This window comes from Camelus dromedarius, chromosome 1, assembly GCF_036321535.1.
Source record: "Camelus dromedarius isolate mCamDro1 chromosome 1, mCamDro1.pat, whole genome shotgun sequence".
Classification (NCBI taxonomy): Eukaryota; Metazoa; Chordata; class Mammalia; order Artiodactyla; family Camelidae; genus Camelus; species Camelus dromedarius.
Window position 1 is genome coordinate 45926435 of NC_087436.1, and position 13206 is coordinate 45939640.

The following is a 13206-nucleotide window of genomic DNA, read 5'->3' on the forward strand; positions in this document are numbered from 1 at the left end:
GGATCATGTAGTGCTGCAGTGTTTATTGAAAAAAAAAATCAGCATGTTAAGTGGACCCATGCAGTTCAAACCTATGTTCAAGGGCCAACTGTACTTTACCAGAGCTTAATTTGGCCTGGAGGAAGGACAATTAGCCAACTTCAGACCCCTCTAGCCTTCCCGGCTCATATAGGGGAGGGAGAATAAGGCTAAGAAGCTTTTCTGAAGGTTAAATTATAGGAATCCTGGCCCAATAAAAGCCATGAGATTTAACCATAAGATTACAGAATGCTTTTCCTCCCTAATACCTTAACACCACATCCATAGGGCTCCAGTTCTGTGCAAGACACAGACACTATTTAAGAAAGGATTTCTAGGGAAACTCAAACACAGCAGGGAAGAGAAAAACAGGGACATTAGAAGAAACTGAAGCCTCTGATACCTACAGCTACAGCACACAGTAAACAGCCAGACTCCTGGCCAGATACACATAAAACCTCACAATGAAGATCTACTTGCTTCAGTTTCTATTTTTAATACATCATGTCCACCTTTCAACAAAAAATGACAAGGCAGGTAAAAGGCAAGAAAAAACAGTCTGACCAGACAAAGCAAGCATCAGAACCAGAATCTGACATGGCAGAGATTTTAGAATTCAGACCAAAAAATTAAGACAAATATGATTAACACGGTAAAGGCTGTGATGGAAAAAGTAGATAATATGGATGAACAGATGAGTAATGTAAACAGAGAGATGGAAATTCTAGAAAAGAATCAAGAAGAATTGCCAGAAACCAAAAACATTGTAATAGAAATGAAGAATGCCTTTGATGGGCTCATTTGATGGGCTCATCAGTAAACAACACACAGGGGAGGAAAGAATCAGTGAGTTTAAGGATACGTCTATAGAAATCTGCCAAACTGGAAGGCAAAGAGAAAGGAAAAAAGAAACTGAACATCCAAGAACTATACAACAGTTACAAAAGGTATAAAATGCCTAATGGGAATACCAGATGGAGAAGAGAGAGGAACAGAAGAGACACCTGAAGTAATGATGGCTGAGAACTTTCCAAAAGTATATTGCAACCGGTGAAATGATAGCTTGAGACGAAAAGGAAAACTCTCTCTAAAAAAGAAAAGACTTCTGGTTTCTGGTCTGACATATAAGGAGCTTGGAAGTCATCACTCCATCCTAACAACAGGTAAAAAGCTGAACAAACTGAAAATCAATACTCTTCTTAGATACGTGAGAAAACCAAGGTCACAGGGCAAATGGCTGCACACAAAACTGAAGAGACTGATGTACAGAGAATTACATCTTACCAGAGCAGGAACCCTTGAGCAGAAACCTTCACAGAACCAGTGAACTGTAACTGACAAGCTACTGGAGGTTTGGTGTGGACAACTCTGAGTTAAAAAATCCAGTGGGACACAGCTTTAGGGGCACATGCCCATTCTTTTGGGAGTTTTACCCCCAAGAGTTCTACCAGGTTCTCCTAACAAAGATGAGAGAAAAATACCCTGTCCTTCTAGTACAGGGAGGAGAAAACTACCATTTTTAAATACACCAGAGCATTTCGTTCTTAACAAGGCTGCCCTCAAGAGAAACGATTTTATAAAGATCTAATCTGTTCTTAGAAACAATAATTAGTACATATATGTAAACTTACAAATGTATACTGTATACATGTATTTACATGCAATATAATGTGTATGTGCAGTCATACTGTAGTAATTGTACATAATAAAACTGAAAAAGGAAAAAAAAGAGAGAGAGAAATGATTTTACCAGAGCCTACCTTAATAGATTCTAAAGGAATCTAATCTTGTCAGTTAGGCATATATTAAGCAATATATAATCTAACAACAAGTGTCAAAATATAAAAGGCAACTGTAGAGAGAAAGAAATGAATCCAGTAAAGCTGGAAGCTTCAAAACCTCTCTATCGGAGAGATTCAGCCAGCAAAAAAAATCAGTAAGGACATAGCTGAACTCAACAGTACCATCAATCAACTGGGTAGAACTGATGTCTATAGACAGCTCAATCCAAGAACAGCAGGACACACATTCTTCTCAAGCTCACATGGAATATTCACCAGGATAGACCTCATTTAGGCCATAAGGCCCACCCAAATAAATGCCAAAGAACAGAAATCATACAATGTATGCTCTCAGACCACAACAAAATTAAAAGTGGAAATAACAAAAGATAGCTGGAAAATCCAAAGTATTTGCAGAGATTAAACAATACACCTCTAAATAACACATGGTTCAAGGAAGAAATCAAGATTAATTAAACACTATTTTGAATTAAATGAAAATGAAAACATAACTTATCAAAATTTGTGGGATGCAACAAAGACAGCATTTGAAGAGAAATTTATAGCATTGAATGCATACATTAGAAAAGAAGAAACATCTAAAATCAAAAATCTGACTTTCCACCTTAGGAAACTGGAAAAAGAAAAGCAAATTAAATTCCAAGTAAACAGACAAAAAGAAATAATAAAAATTAGAACAGAAATCAATGGAATTGATTAATTCCTAGCCAGGCTTACTAAGAAAAAAAAGATAAATTACTAATATGAAATGAAAGACAGACCCCACGGACATTAAAGGAATACTATGAATAACTCTATGCCTGCAAATTTGATGACCTAGATTAAATGGACCAATTCTTTGAAAGGTACACTTTGTCAAAACACATGCAAGAAAAAACAATCTGAATAGGCTTATATCTATTTTAAAAATTGAATCAATAATTAATAACCTTCTAAAATGGAAACCACCAGGCCCAGATGGGTTCACTGGTGAATCCTACTCAAAATTTAAGGAAGAAATTATACCAATTCTCCACAGTCTCTTCCAGAATATTAGAAGCAGAGGAAATATTTCCTAAGTCACTCATGAGAAAAGAATTACCCGAACACCAACGCCAGAGAAAAACATTACAAGAAAAAAAAAATTACAGACCACTATCTCTCGAGTATGAATACAAAAATCCTTAACAAAATATTAGCAAACTGAACCCAATAATGTATAAAAAGAATTATACATCATGACCAAGTAGGATTTACACAGGATGGCTGGCTCAACATTTGAAAATCAGTTAATGCCATCCATCACATCAACAGGCTAGAGAAGAAGAATCATATGATCTTATCAATAGATGCATAAAAACATTTGATGAAGTCCAGTACCCACAAATGATGAAAACCATCAGCAAACCAGGAATAGAGGAACTTCCTCAACTTGGTAAAAACATCTAACATAATATTTAATAAGAAACTTGAAGCTTTCCTGCTAAGACCATGAAAAGGGAAAGGAGCATCCTCTCACCACTCTTCAAAACCATGCTGCAAGTCCTAGCTAATGCAGTAAGAAAAGGAAATAAAAGATAATATATTGTGAAGGAAGAAATAAAATTGTCTTTGCTCGCAGATGACATAATCATCTATATAGAAAATCAGAAAGAAATGACCAAAAAAAAAAAAAAAAAAAACCAACCAACTCTCGGAACTAATAAGCAATTATAGCAAGGTTGCAAGATACAAGGTTAATATATAAAAGTTAATAGCTTTATTGTATACCAGCTATGAACAAATGGAATTTGAAATTAAAAACACATTACTATTTACATTAGCACCTAAAAAATTTAAACACTTAGGCATAAATCTAACAAAATATGTACACAATCTCTATGAGGAAAACTACAAAACTCTAATAAAAGATATCAAAGAACTAAATAGAGCTTTCCTTGTTCATGGATAAAAAGACTCAATATTGTCAAGACATCTTTTCTTCCCAACTTTATCTATAGATTCAACACAATCTCAATCAAGATCCCGGCAATACTTTGTGGATGTCAACAAACTGAGTCTAAAGTTTATATGGACAATCAAAAGACTCAGAATAGCTAACTCAGTATTGAAGAGTGAAGTCAGAAGACTGACACCACTCAACTTCAATGCTTACTATAAAGCTACAGTGTCAAGACAGTGTGGTAAAGAACAGACAGATCAATGGAACAGAAGAGAGAGCCCAGAAATAGATCCATATAAATACAGTTGACAGAGCAAAGGCATATAGTGCAGCAAAGACAGTCTTTTCAACAAATGGTGTTGGAAGAACTGAACATTCAAATGCAAAAACAGGAATCTAGACTCAGACTTTACACCCTTCACAAAAATTAACTCAAAATGGATCGACTTAAATGTAAAATGCAAAACTATAAAACTGTTTATAACAGGAGTAAACACAAAACAGAAACAGACTCATAGACATAGAATACAGACTTGTGGTTGCCAAGGGGGCGGGGGGTGGGAAGGGACAGACTGGGATTTCAAAATGTAGAATAGATAAACAAGATTATACTGTATAGCACAGGGAAATATATACAAGATCTTGCGGTAGCTCACAGCAAAAGAGAATGTGACAATGAATATATGTATGTTCATGTATAACTGAAAAATTGTGCTCTACACTGGAATTTGACACAACATTGTAAAATGACTATAACTCAATAAAAAAATGGTAAAAAAAAAAAAAAAGATAGCATAGGAGAAATGACTTTAGACATGGCGATGACTTTTTAGATACAACACCAAAAGCACAATCCATGAAAGAAATAATTGATAAGCTAGACTTCATTAAAATTAAAAACCTCTGCTCTGCAAAAGATAATGCCAACCAAATAAGAAAACAAGCCACGGACTGGGAGAGGTTAGGGGTAGGTAGGAATGAGGCAGCAGAGCAGAGAGGATTTTGGGGCCGTGGAAGTACTCTTTATGAAACTACAATGGTAACAATATGTCATTATATGTTTATCAAAACCCATAAAAAGTACGACACCAAGAGCGAAACCTAATGTAAACTGTGGACTTTGAGTGATGATGATCTGTCAATGTAGGGTCATGGATTATAGCAAATGTTCCACCCCGGTGCTTGACAGTGGGGGAGGCTTTGGGAGAGCGGCAGGCGTATGGGAACTCTGTACTCTGCTCAGTCTTGCTGTGAACCTAAAACTGCCCTGAAAGCAGTCTACTTAAAAAAAAAGAAGAAAAAAGAAACAAAAGAGTTAACAGCCATACGAGAGTACACACTTGAGTTCATGATTTTCAGGTCCACTTCTTCTTAACCCAGTAATGTCAGATTAAGCATTCAAGATGCTAAAATGAAGTCTTAAAATTTGTCTAAAAAGGATACACGAGACTAAAATCCCTGATGAGGGGAGGGCATAGCTCAAGTGGGAGAGTGCATGCTTAGCATGCATGAGGTCCTGGCTTCAAGCCCCAGCACCTCCTCTGAAAATAAACAAACAAACCTAATTCCCTACCCCCTCAACAAGAAATTAAAAAAAAACCCTAAAGATTAAAAAAAAAAAAAATCCCTGATAGACAACTTCTACTGATTATTTACACCCTTGCCGGAAAAGTTTAACCTCTGGTTCTTCACAGCCCTCTTGGTCATTTGGCTAGCTAAAAAGATTCTCAAGATAAGCTGGCTGCCTGAAAAAGGCCCAGGTTTAGCTAAAGGGAGGTATTAAGATAGTTGCTGCGTCTCTTACCTTTCTTGGGGCACTGCACATCATATGTTATTTTATTAATGACAAGTTTAAAATCATTCATTAGCAAAACTTCCATCAAGGTTGAAGCTGCAATTTCACTGCCATCTGAAAATGAAAAAAATATGTCCTTGTTTTAGAACAGTAAGAACCTTTTCCCAGCGTATAGAAACGTACTTGCTAATCCAGGTCTTTACAGTACAGTAGTGGACACTGGCCTTTGGGAGGGGGTCCCCAATACTGCTCCCACTGGGAGGCATCTTTCCTTGTTGCTCCACTGCTCACGACACTAGACCAAGGAGAACAGGCATGTGCTCTCTCTCCCACTCTGTCAGCTGGGCTGGGATCCAGACTGATGCCTCTGGCGAGACCCTAACTGCAGACAGTTATGCACAAATTCCGGGGAGGTGGGAACTCTTCACAGCAAGGCCAGAGCAGTGGAGGTGGCAGCTGGTGGTGGGAGGGGGTCAGCAGCAAAGCCCATCAGGCCATCCCAGGCTAACCTCTTTACTCCACTCCTCCTTCAGCTCCTGCCCTCTTCTGAGTACCAGACCCTTCTGTCAGTTCCAACCAGAGAGCCTGCTGACATCCCCCTGCTTAGCCAGAGTCCATGTCTGATTGGTATGTGAAGGCATACAGGCAGGAGTAACATTTTTAAAAACCTACCTTTCTCTTATTTTTAATTACCAGAGGTGACTGATGTGTGTTAGCTAAAACCTGGAAGCCAAACAGCACCACAAACCACCACCACACAGGGCTCCCTCCTTTTCCAGCTCAGGAAAGATAAAAAGGCAAAACTGTGAGGGGGGTAGGTGGCTGGGATAGTAACGAACATAATTAAACCTACGGAGTGAATATGCCTTTGTGTGCTGTATTTTATGGAGGTGGAGAGAGGTAGGAGAGATTCTACTAATAATTACAAATACCTTAGGAACATTTCAGGAAAAAAAAAAACTAGGAAAATTTCAAAGTCAGTGTGCACTTTGCACAGCTTCTGATATAGCCTAGTTTTTGTTGCTGTATTTTTGAGCTTTAATATAACCCAGGTGTTAAGAAAGCAAACTCACTGAATAAGCAACAAACTGGCATTGGTAGGGGTTTCTCCATAATTGTTCTTTCAGAACAGACTACATATACACACACTATGTATACTATACAACTATGTGATATAAAGCCCAGGGTGGGTATTTTCGCCTGGCCTGGCACAAGCTTGGCTACATGTAACCAGAGCTGTTTCAGCTACATTAATATGCATGACAGCAGGCACACTGCTAGTAAAGTCAGGAAGAACCTGGTTGCCGGCCTCCTGTCTGGCGCTTGGCAGTTCTTTTGTTCCAAAAGGCAGCAAGTCAAGTCTGCACCTGGGTCTGTTCCTAGAATTTCGCTGTTTGGGTTCCCGTTCATCAGCTGGGGTGAGATCATCTTCCCAGGAACTGCCAAATAATTCAGCCCACACTATGGGCAAAACTGTGATAAGCTTAGAACACTCTTTTCAAGCCCCAATTACATGCAGGCAAATTCCACCCACAGAGCCTCTTTTTAAGACAATCAGCAAAACACCAATCGTTTTTATCTGACTTTGCAAGTGTCATTTAAAAATTTACATTTAAATGACTTCAAATCTGCTCCTTAAAATAGTACTATGAAAAGAAATCACCTGAGTATGATTTGTCAGTTGAAGTACTACATTATCCTTCACACTGTATGGGAACAGCAAGAGATTGATATGAAACACTTTTCAAGAGCTAATGATAGTGATGAATTTTTCACCTATTCTTGGGCAGATACTGATATAAACTCCAATAAAGTGTTTTCACTCAGTCTGAAGAGCCCCTTTTCTCTAAGATTTCTAGTGTTTTCCTTTGTGTTTTATGTTTCTAAGCTACTCAAATTATTTATTAGAAATAAACAGGGTACACGTCAATTTTTAACCTCTCTGATTTCATTCACTTAACCAACAGGCGGTGAGCGCATTCTCCAGGCAAGCACTGTGCTTCAGTGCCCTTCTGATTCTGGGTGTGCATCCGCCTGCTCTCAGAAGTTGAGGAAGGCAGGCCCTGCCCTGTAGGGAAGGTCCAGGGGACGTCCAGTGTTCCTGACGTCATGGATGAAGTTTTAGGACATCATGGCCATACAACTTATTGCCAAAAAATTAATCAGTCGATCTTAGAAAGAAAAGGAAAATTTTACTTGAGCCAGATTTGAGGATTATAACCCAGGAAGAGCATCTCAGGAAGCTCTGAGAACTAATTAGCCTGTTAGAAGCCAAGGCACAGTTAGCTAAGTTTGAGACAGAGGGCTGTACATTACATGACGTCTACAGAATTCAGATCTACGCCTCATTACAAGATCTTTTAGGGAGCTGTCTTGTTGATGCTCTTATGGCCGAGCAGGTTTTCCTGCCGCTGGGAGAGGTTTGTTGGGTGAATAAGGCAGATACACAATGCACAGTGGGGACAGAGGAGGCCAAAGGGCAGACAAATTTTTTAATGTTCAAATTTTCCTTGTCTTGATATAAAATGTATTTTTTATTTCATAAACTAAAACTTTATTCTCTGATCAGGGTTTTACCAGGAAGAAACATCCCTTCCAGTTAAATCCAGAATCCTTACAATAACCTACTTTACAAAACCTAGGGCTTTCCCTGATGTCCCTCCCTTCCTACTTGCTCCCACCTCAGGGCCTCTGCCTGGAGAGCTCTTCTCCCACTCACCTCTTTTCTCATCTCTCCCAGGTCTGTATTCAGATGCGACCTTAGTGAGCATCTCCCTCCAACACACACACTCCCATGCAGCCCTCCCCTACTGCTCTGCTTTATTCTTCTCTGCGACACTTATCATCTAACATAGTATATATGTCATTTCTTTCCCTTGTTTCTTTCTCCTCTTAAACATAAAAACTCCTGCTCTTATGGAGCTTGTAACTTTACTGTGCTTTGTTCTACTTCTAGTATCCAGAACAGTGCCCAGCATGTGTTAATGTAAAAGATTACACACAAACTCGATTAAACACAGTCAGGAGGCCAGAGGGGGCGCCCTCACAGCCCGGGAGGATAGCAAAGCCCAATAGAAGGAGGAGGGCTCCTCTTCCCCAGCATGCTACCTACCGTCCTCCCAACTGCCTTCCCCTATATAAAAGCGGTCTCCTTCCCTTGCCCTGCGATCTTCACACGTGCTATGGTTGCAGATCCTGAATACAATTCTCCACTGATCTGGAATAAACCCATCTTTGCTGGAGAAATACCCAGCAGTCCATTTATTTCAAGTCAACATTTGTTAGGTGTTCAATAAATATCTGTTGAGTTTTCTAACTTCTGTATCTATTCCTTAATTGGTCCTGCACTTGGACAGGGAAGAAGAATGTTTTATTTCCTTTTCAGAACTGTAATAGTAATCATTAACTTTTAAATAAGTTTATTCTAAGCATGTAATACTCCAATGAAGAGTGCAAACTTATTTATCTGTGTTTGTAGCCTCTGGATGCTGGGCTGGGGTAAAGAATTCTTTATTCTGTCTTAGGGGCAACAGGACCTGCTTTTATGTCCTCAGACCACAAGGACAAAAACAATATCCTAAATTTTATTGTACTTATTTATTTTTTTGTTTTTTAAATTTTTTAAAATTTAAGTGTAGTCAGTTTACAATGTGTCAATTTCTGGTGTACAGTATAATGTTTCAGTCATTCATATACATACGTTCCTTTTATTTTTCATTATAGGTTACTATAAGATATTGAATATAGTTCCCTGTGCTATACAGTATAAACTTGTTGTTTATCTATTTTATACGTAGTAGTTACTATCTGCAAATCTGAAACTCCCAATTTATCCCTTCCCTTTATCCTAAATATATCCTTCTCTATATCCTAAATATATCCTAAATTTTAAATGTCTATGTGATTAACCACCTCTGTTAGTATTAAAACTATATACATATTCTTCCTGAGAACTAATTCTGTCAAAAACCACACTAGACCATAATCACTTTATAACAAAGATTAATAAACTATTTGTGTATTTTATTCACTGGCTATCTAATCACTGAACTCATTTTTCATTTTCTAATTATCCAAATTTTGCTGAAAACTAGATGCTAATGACTGTGTCATTAAAATTTTCTCAGAGGAAAATTTTGGGGCTAAGTTTATGAAATAAGTAACTAAAACATGCATTAAACTTATTCCATTTATTTTTTATTCAATAGAGTTAATTCTTTTTGACAACTTTTTTGGGGAGGGGGTGGGGGAGGTAATTAGAATTATTTATCTATTTATTTTTAGAGGAGGTACTGGGGATTGAACCCAGGACCTTGTGCATGCTAAGCATTCACTTTACCACTTGAGCTATCCCCTACCCCTTATTTATTTATTTTTTTTGTTACATTACTGATGTAGAAAAATGAAGGACTCTGAAGGCCAACCATTTATCATACAGTGAATTAAAAATCAACTTTTGAGAAAAGTAAAGAATCAAAACAAAGTTTCAGAAGAAGAAAAAAGGGCAAAATTGAAAAAAAATATATATACCTGCTGTGAAGATGGCAGCAGTTTTGATACCTTTGTCTTCATTTTGTAGGTCCTGAAGAAATGAACCAACTGTTGATAACATTGGTTTCACTACAAACTGACAGCGCTCTTTTCTGGATGGCAAAGTAAGTGTTATCAAGGGAAGACCATGTCTATAATTAACTGTGATTTCTGTTAGAAAAAAAAAAAAAACGATGATAATAGAGTAATGGATAAAACTTACTTAAAAAAATTTTACAATATAGATTCTAGAAGGAATGCCTAAATATGGAATTTATAACCCTTTGAAATCCTGTAATAATTTACATTGCTCCTATTTAGTGCCTTCATTATACTAGTTCACATATTCCCCACCATACTATAACATTTTATTAACCACATACTACACTTTAATATTTTAATTATCTGCTTAGAGTCTTCCCAGGTTAAAATGGATGGATGGTAGAAACTGCTTCTAATTCATCTGTAACTCCTTTGATCTTTGGGGTAGGAGTTTGCCAAAAGACACTGGAGATCTTATGGGAGCAGAAAAGGAAGGAACTGAACTCTGAGGGCAGGGTGTGGGAAGAACAATGCAAGAAAAGTCTCTTTTGCACGAAATACCCCTCTCACTTTATTTGGAAGAACAGAAATAGCCGAGGAATCAAAGTGATAAGAAAGCTTACCATCAGGTGGCACCACTGTACTATACAGATTTGATTGATAGTATTTCAGATTTCCACACAGTTTCACACACAAAATCTGTAAGAAAAAAAAGATTATTTTTTTCTTTCAGAAAAAGTAGGGAGGCTGAATGAAATAAATGTCTTTACCGGAAGCTTCTTTTAATGTTGTATGAGGACGAAAACTTCAGCGTCCCACGCACTCCCAGGTGAGCCCTTAGAGACGCTCACTAAACCCTTCGGTGTTGCCCCGTATGGTAGCCACGAGCCACGTGTGGCCATTTAAAGTTAAATTAAAATTAAGTAACATGAAAAATTCCGTTTCTCACGGTCACCTTTGCCACATTTCAAGCGCTCAACAGCTCCGTGCCTAGTAGCTACCACACTGGACAGCACAGGAACAGAATCGTCCATCATCACAGAGAGCTCCACCCGGCAGCGCCGCTGGGTCTAGAACACGTGAATGGCTGCCTTACCATGGAACGTTATTTTTAGGGTTTGTAGTGGTGTTTGTGTTTACAATGATCTTGGTGTGTAAGGAAGACCAAATGACACCACGGTGAGATACTGTGTGAAGAGACTGTGGTGGTAGAGAGAAAGGGAACTGAAGAACCGGTTCAGAGGCATTCAGAACTCAGAAAGAACTTGTCCCAGAGGAATTCCTACCACACTCACAACACGGTAGCTGTTTCACATTGATCCATTTTTTTCACGTCTCACCTTGCAAAAAGTTTATTAACAGTAAGTTTGCCAGTAATTATGCAATGAAAAATTCTTTTATAAATTGTATTTTTCAAGCTTTCATTTATGTAAGGGTGCCCTATTAAAATAATAAATCAGTAGTTACAAATGTGTTCACTGATATGAAAAATAAAACAAAGACACTGATTCTCATATGATGTTCCAGTATGCTCAAAATCAAAACAAGCTCATCATTCAAATGTGTATTTCTGGTATTAAACACAATAGAGGCAACTGGTTTCAACAAAATATCGCCTGTGACATCAATATAAAGTTGGTCATTTGAATTTTATTTCTAAAAATATAACTCATTACTAAAATGAGAAGGAAAAAAAGCTCATTATTTCTTAAAATAGATGATGCAACTCTCAATGAGTGAAAACACGCAGGCGTTCCAGGTGCGGATGAGGGCTCTTACAGCGCTGTGTATTACTTTTAGTGAAACTGAGAAAAACGTATCCACGTGAAAATACATCAGAACTGATTCTCTACCAAAATACTTTAAAAAAATGTAATGATATAAATTGTTCTCCGTGTATAAAAGTATAATTTAAACATGTAGAGGGTAACAGTTAAAGCCCCTCCCTTTTCTTCTCCACAATCGCACAACTTTCCCAGAGATAATCACCGTAGTGGTGACTCTCCTTGACCAAACTTTAGTCGGGCTCCTCTGAGCCTGACTAAACCCCGTCCCTGTGCATGCCCTCCAGGAGCCCAGTTTTAGCAAGAATGTGGTCACATTGGTTTAGCTAGAATCCCCCATCCTCAATATCTGATCAAGTTCCTTACCCTCCGCCATTCCCCAGGTATTATCTGATCATCCCAGCCTGCCTTCAACAAGAATCCTGCTAGGTCAGCTTGGCAAAGAATCACCCCATCCTTAGTCATTTCCCATCCACTGATACCCACCCTAACTACTGCTCTTGGATATAAATCCCCACTGTTCTGTTGTCTTCAGAGGTGAGCCCAATCTCTCTCCCCTACTGCAAACTCCCACTGTAGCAGCGCCCTTGAAAAAAGCCTACCTTAAATTCCTTAATAAGTGTCAGGAGTAGTTTTTCCTGAACGGTGTGTATCCTTCCAGACTTTTCCCTATGTATTACGACCTTTACATGTGAGTTACATTTTATGCTTGAATCTGCTAAAGACAGTTTATATAAGTCAAGTTCCTAGGTACCAATGATGGTAATTCCTGATCATAAAGTACGTATTGTTTAATGTGCTGATGAAGTCTCTGCACTACTATTGAGGAAATCATTTTAGAGGCAACCACTTGACAACTAGGACATGTTGAAAGAGGGCAGAGTGGCCGGAGAGAAATACCAGAGCTCCTCACGCTCCTGCACCTAAGAGTCACCGGGAAATGACAATACTGTCCACTGGACAGACAGGGCTTGGTAAAACAGATTTCTTTTGCTGTACACCTGAAACTAACATTGTAAATCAACTACCCTTTTATGAAAATAAGAATTAAAAAAAAACCCCACAGATTCCTGGACTCCACACCCAGAGATTTTTGATCTAATAAGTCAAAGGAAGAGGTGTGAGAATCTGCATTTTTAATAAGCCCCAGGGTTACACTGAAGTTACAGGTGTAAGGACCACTTTTGAGCAGCTGGGTTCTAGCAGACCCTCATGGCCTTCAGGACACTATTTCTAAATTTCTGCATAGAATCATTTTGAATTCCGAATTTTAGACCTGGGACAAGGGTTACTGCCTTCAAATGATACTTGGTA

The 13206-nt window shown here is 38.2% G+C and overlaps 1 protein-coding gene across 4 annotated transcripts in view; it reads right to left on the reverse strand.

Moving 5' to 3' along the window:
* MCUB (mitochondrial calcium uniporter dominant negative subunit beta) overlaps positions 1-13206 on the reverse strand; it is an 82803-nt gene that overhangs the window by 7483 nt on the left and 62114 nt on the right. For all 4 annotated transcript variants that reach the window (XM_031467780.2, XM_010981077.3, XM_064483314.1 and 1 more), the window contains 3 exons: positions 10732-10807; positions 10067-10237; positions 5546-5650 (listed from right to left, as the gene is read on the reverse strand). In XM_031467780.2, the coding sequence (XP_031323640.2) occupies positions 5546-5650; positions 10067-10237; positions 10732-10807 (352 nt within the window). The remainder of the gene's footprint in view (positions 1-5545; positions 5651-10066; positions 10238-10731; positions 10808-13206) is intronic.